Source organism: Geospiza fortis, unplaced genomic scaffold, assembly GCF_000277835.1.
Source record: "Geospiza fortis unplaced genomic scaffold, GeoFor_1.0 scaffold412, whole genome shotgun sequence".
NCBI classification, from domain to species: Eukaryota; Metazoa; Chordata; class Aves; order Passeriformes; family Thraupidae; genus Geospiza; species Geospiza fortis.
The window spans coordinates 1,056,988-1,062,421 of NW_005054504.1; the positions used below are offsets into that span (position 1 = coordinate 1,056,988).

Consider the following 5,434-nt stretch of genomic DNA (forward strand, 5'->3'; position numbering starts at 1 on the left):
GGGAGGGGTGGCTGGGGGGGGGGCAGGGCCTGGCGGCGGCCCGTAACACACCCCTTAACACATCCTGTCCTGTAGGCCCGCGGCCCCAAGAAGCATCTGAAGCGCGTGGCTGCACCTAAGCACTGGATGTTGGACAAGCTGACGGGCGTCTTCGTGAGTGCGGGCCTGGTTTGGGGTTAAAGCTGGGGTCGGGCGTGGGTTTGGGATTGAGTTTGGGGTCGGAGGTGGGGCCTGGGGTCGTGGCAGCCGCAGTCACGTCAGGAGAAGTGTTCGGGTGCTGCGTGGGGGCGAGCGGTGAACAAGGGCAGTTGGACACGGCAGGCGGTGTTTGTTTAACGTTAGGGTCTTTGTGAATAGCGTTCGTGTTCCCCCGTCTGCAGAGGATATGATGGGGTCGTTGGATGTTCTCTTTCAATCTGCCTATTGTGCTTTTCCACTTCCGAGTTGAGATGGATGGTTGTGCTCTGTTGGGGGCTGTGTTCTGTGAGGCTGGCAGGACCTCGGGGAGACTACTGTGAATACTAAGAACAGAGAGCTTCAGCCGGTCGCTGCCTGCGTGGCAGCTGCACTTTGTGCTGCTGCCCTTACGTGGTCTTGCGGGAGCTCTTGGTGCTATGGTTTCCTTCTCTGGGGTGGTTGATGCTGCTTGAGCCTCCAGCAGAAACTTTCTGTCGGCAGGCTCCCCGCCCATCAACAGGCCCACACAAACTGAGGGAGTGCCTTCCCCTTATCATCTTCCTGCGCAACCGGCTGAAGTATGCTCTGACGGGAGATGAGGTCAAGAAGATCTGCATGCAGAGGTTCATCAAAATAGATGGCAAAGTCCGCACCGACATCACCTACCCTGCAGGCTTCATGGGTGAGTAGGGTTGGGGCAATTCCTTAGGCAGCTCTTCTACACTGGCAAGAGAGTGTTTCGTGGGGCTGGCATTATTTGAGGGGTAAGGTTTCCCTGCTGGAGGTGAAGATATGTATAAGCAGTGGTTGCTTAGTTTGGAATTGTGCACTCCAGTGAGTACCATAGTCATATACTTGTAGCCTGTAAGTGCCTGCTTGACCTGAGTACGTTGCTGTTCAGATTCCAGCCTTCAGCAGTTTTTGCTAATTGTAATCTGTTGTTGCAAAAGATGTGAGCCTTTGCTTAAGGGTAAATCCCAGCCTCATCAGTCACACCCTAAGTGTTGTTCAGCAGTTTCTGTTTCTTTTTAAACGTGAACTTCATCCCAAGTTAGGGTCTTGGGTAATGAGCTGATAACAGCTGCTGTTATATTTCCCTGTCTGCAATCAGATGTCATCAGCATTGAGAAGACAGGTGAACATTTCCGCCTGGTGTATGATACCAAGGGCCGGTTTGCTGTTCACCGCATCACACCTGAGGAGGCCAAGGTGAGGAGCTTTGATGTGGTGTAAGGGTGGGCCCAGTTGGGTTTGGTTGGGGCAGTGCTTCCTATTTGGTATCTCCTGAATGAGAGCTGATGTCTCTTCCCTGACATTTGAGGCCATGCTGCACTTGAGATTGGGGCGCTCAGAGTTGTGGTGAAGCCTCTGTCGGCGGGGAGATCTCTTTGTTACATAGAAGTAGTTCACAGATGGCTGTAGGGTCATTGTCTGGTGCCGGAGATGATGCTGTTGGCATCAGAGAGTTTTGGAGTGGAGGGGAGTCTTGGCTTTGCCAGCTAACAGTACATGGAACTGTCTGTGGCATAAAAGCCTTGAACTTCTTCCCAGAGCAACAAAACTGTGTACTCACCCCGGATGCTAGGGAGCAACTTCCTCATGCATCTCTTAACCCAGGCATGGTGTTCCTCAGCTGCAGTGCCGCTCTCTGGTTTGCATCTCCTTCTTTAAGGCAGGCTGTGCAGGCATGCAGCTGTGTGGATGGCAGAGCTGGCTGTGCTGGAGCCAGCTGTGGTGTAGTTCTCCGTGTGATGTACTTCTCTGACGACTACTCTGTGTTGATCTCTGAGGTCCAGAGAGGCTGTGAGGGAGTTAGGGTGATAGGCAGGAGAGAAGTCAGTGCCCTTGAGGGGACAGATCCCTGTTCGGTCCTGGAGAAATGCAGCCTCTGTCTCTGTTGTGTGCCATGGGCTTTGGGGAAAAATAAGGGAACTGTCCTGGTAAAGACTTGGCTGTGAAAGTGCAGCCAGTGGGGAGGCTGAAGCTCAAGGTGGGCTGCTACTCCCAACAGCAAAGGTGTTTTGGGGTGGGGCTGTAGCAGAGCTGCATGGTAGCTGTTCAGAAGTAGTTACTGAGGCAGGGAGCTGGACAGGTCACTCCGTGGGCTCATTTTGTAAGCCCTGAGTGTCTGAGTGTTCTGGCTGGTGGCTCTTTGGAGTACAAGAGTTCCCTAGTCCAAGGTACTGCTCACTGCCTCAGCTGAGAGATGTTGGGTTTTGTTTGCAGTACAAGCTGTGCAAGGTGAGGAAGATCTTTGTGGGCACCAAAGGAATCCCTCACTTGGTCACTCATGATGCCCGCACTATCCGCTATCCAGACCCCCTCATCAAGGTGAATGATACGGTCCAGATTGACTTGGAGACAGGCAAGATCACAGACTTCATTAAGTTTGACACAGGTAGGTCTCGCATCCCATTAAAGCGCTGTACCCTTCCCCACCGTGGAGAGCAGTCAAAGTTAAATGCTAGGCATATTTGCACTGAAATAGAGAGGCAGCGGTGTCAACCTTGGGAATGGGTTTGTTTCCCAGGAACATGTCCACCTGGAGCTGGAGCAGGGGATTCTTCCTGCAGTGGGAAGCATTTTACAGGGACTTGGCAGTTCTGAGGCGCCAGGTAGAAGCAGCAAGCTGGTGGAGAGGTGCTTCAGCTTGTCTCTTGGTGGTGAGAGACAGTTTCAACCACAGAGCTGTGAACAGTGGGTAGGATGGGAATGTTTGGTAGTGGGCAGAGAGGCCAAGTGGAAGGACTTCACAGCATGTGGTGCCAGCTCTTGTCACACCTGTATTCCCTTACTCAGGTAACCTGTGCATGGTGACCGGCGGTGCAAACTTGGGCCGTATCGGGGTGATCACCAACCGGGAGAGGCACCCTGGGTCGTTTGATGTGGTTCATGTGAAGGATGCCAACGGCAACAGCTTTGCCACTCGGCTGTCCAACATCTTCGTTATTGGCAAAGTAAGGCTGTGGGGGCACCAAGCGGGGGGGTTCTCTTCTCTTGTGAGGGGCTCTCACTTGTGAGGAGCTGCTGGCTGAAACAAAGAGCCTTGCTGTTGCTTTGGGCAGCTGTCTTCCCACATAGTGGAGCTTCAGTGCTGGCCTCAGTTCTGACTCGGTTCCCTGTATTTTTGCCTGCTCTGGGAAGGGGAAGAAGCATTTGCAGCTTTAGCAATGACTGTTTTCAAGAAGCAGCCCTGAAACCTGAGAGCTGGGGGCTGAGCAGTGCTCAGACTCGGTGTGATCTGAGCAGCTGCTGTGACTCCGAGTGCCCCCCAGAAAGCCTCTGCTGTTTTGCCATCCCTGAAGGCTCTTTGTTCAGGTTATGGAGGGGCGGTGTTTTGGTTTTGGCTGAAGCGCATTCTTCATGGATGTGACTGAAAGGCAGCTGTAGATCTGTGCATCCTTGGTGCCTTCCTTAGGGGCCTCTGCTGCGCCAGTGCCATCACCATGTGTACCTGACCCAGCATGAGCAGGGGTGGGCTTGTGCTGCTTTCCCTCTTAGAGAGGGAGAGCTGTGTTGCTATCTGGGTTTCCTGATGTGAAGTGGTTTCTTCTCCCTTGCTGCAGGGCAACAAGCCATGGATCTCCTTGCCCCGTGGAAAGGGCATCCGCCTGACCATTGCTGAAGAGAGAGACAAGAGACTGGCGGCCAAGCAGAGCAGCGGATAAAGTCCAGCTAAGGCTGGCTCTGATTCTGTCAGTGTGTTAATTAAACTGTTTACTACATGGCTCTGACTGCTGGGGAGTGTCCTGGGGCTAGGGTGGGGAGCCATGCTGCCAGTGCCAGGCCCAGCTCCCCAGAAGGTCCTGCTTCTCCTGTCAGTCTGAGCAAGTACCACAGCCTTATTCCAGAAAGGCAAGGAGGAAGGGTGGCCGAGCCTTCAGAGTGCTCTGTCAGTCCCTGAAAAGGTGTTGGCACAAACGCTTCTGGATGTGCAGGAGGAGCGAGGATATGGGCAGAGCTAGCTGGGCTCTCCTGTAGCCAGTAGTGCCAGATCAGTTTGAGGGGCTACCCCAGCTTTGTTGGCTTCAAGGGTGTTAGCACTATTGTCCCAAGTGGGGCTACTCCTCCGTGTCTTTTCTGTGGAGGTGGAGGGTGCAAGTGATCACACTGACAGCCTGGCCTAAGTGGGAAGGGAATGGGCTGCTGGAGACACTGAGCATCAGCCTGGCCTTCAGGAGCCAAGGAAGTGGGGACAGGTTGTGGCTTTGGGAATGGCCCTGGAGGAGAAGGTGGGCTGGTGTGGGCAGTGTGCCCAGTCAGGAAGGGCAGCCACACAACTGGGCTGTGCCAGGAAGGGTGAAGGAGGCATTGTAGGGAAGGAGAGGCTGTGCCTGGGCATGGTGTGCAGACTTGGGCCACCGGGTCCAGGCAAGTATGGGCACTGGAGCAATGCCAGTGGAAAAGCTGGGGTGATGGAGGCATAGAAGAGGCTAAGGGCACAACCTCTGCTCTGCTCAGCCTGGGGAGGAGGAGTCCTGGAACCTCTCCCACTGCCTGCCTGCGTCAGCCTTGTGAGCGCCTGTCTTCCAAGATGGATGGGGCACAGAGGTGCACGATTGCAAAATTCACACGTTTTATCAGCTTCATCAGGTGTCCATTGTGAAATGTAATTGAGCCTCATGAAGTGTCTGCAGCCAGCTGTATTCTGATGTTATGCTCTCAGGAAAGCTGAAAGCTTGTGGCACTGCCCATGTTCCCTCGAGTGTTGCTGTGCTGCTCCCTCTGGATGCTGTGCAGGCTCAGAGCAGCAGCATCTCCAGGGTCTTACATGGTGCTGGCAGTGGGCTTGGTGCTTGGGCTGTCCTGTGATGCACAAATGTGAGCAGCCAGAAATGTGGGGAAAATCCCCACATTTTCATGCACAGAGCCAAAAGCAAAAGTCACTTAGTTTTTATGTTGTGAAAAAGCTTTAGAAAATAGCCAAATTGAATATTTGGGAAAGTAAAACCCAGTTATACTAGCAAAACCTCCAAAATGGCAATGAAACCAACAGGTGGGAAAATTCGGGGTGAAGTGTGTGCAGTTTGGGGGTGGGTATTGCAATGGATTATCCAGTGCGTGTCAGTTAGCCAGTGTGGGTTATCCCAAATGAACTGTCTGCTGAGCATTATCGCGGGTGGATCTGATGTATGTCATCTCTTTGTGCTTCTCGTGCATCTCCCCGCCTCCCTCCGTGTCCTTTCCCCCTCCTCAGCTGTGACCTTCCGCTCTCTGTCCCCCCAAGGCGGCCCCGCGGGGCTCCCCGGGCCGGGGC

At 53.8% G+C, this 5,434-nt stretch overlaps 1 protein-coding gene across 1 annotated transcript in view; it reads left to right on the plus strand.

Moving 5' to 3' along the window:
* RPS4X (ribosomal protein S4 X-linked) overlaps nucleotides 1-3,905 on the plus strand; it is a 6,290-nt gene extending 2,385 nt beyond the window's left edge. Inside the window, exons 3-8 of the mRNA XM_014310260.2 lie at nucleotides 76-153; nucleotides 679-859; nucleotides 1,289-1,386; nucleotides 2,404-2,575; nucleotides 2,977-3,134; nucleotides 3,744-3,905. Coding sequence (XP_014165735.1) covers nucleotides 76-153; nucleotides 679-859; nucleotides 1,289-1,386; nucleotides 2,404-2,575; nucleotides 2,977-3,134; nucleotides 3,744-3,845 — 789 coding nt within the window. The 3' untranslated portion in view covers nucleotides 3,846-3,905. The remainder of the gene's footprint in view (nucleotides 1-75; nucleotides 154-678; nucleotides 860-1,288; nucleotides 1,387-2,403; nucleotides 2,576-2,976; nucleotides 3,135-3,743) is intronic.
* Nucleotides 3,906-5,434: the final 1,529 nt, after the last annotated feature.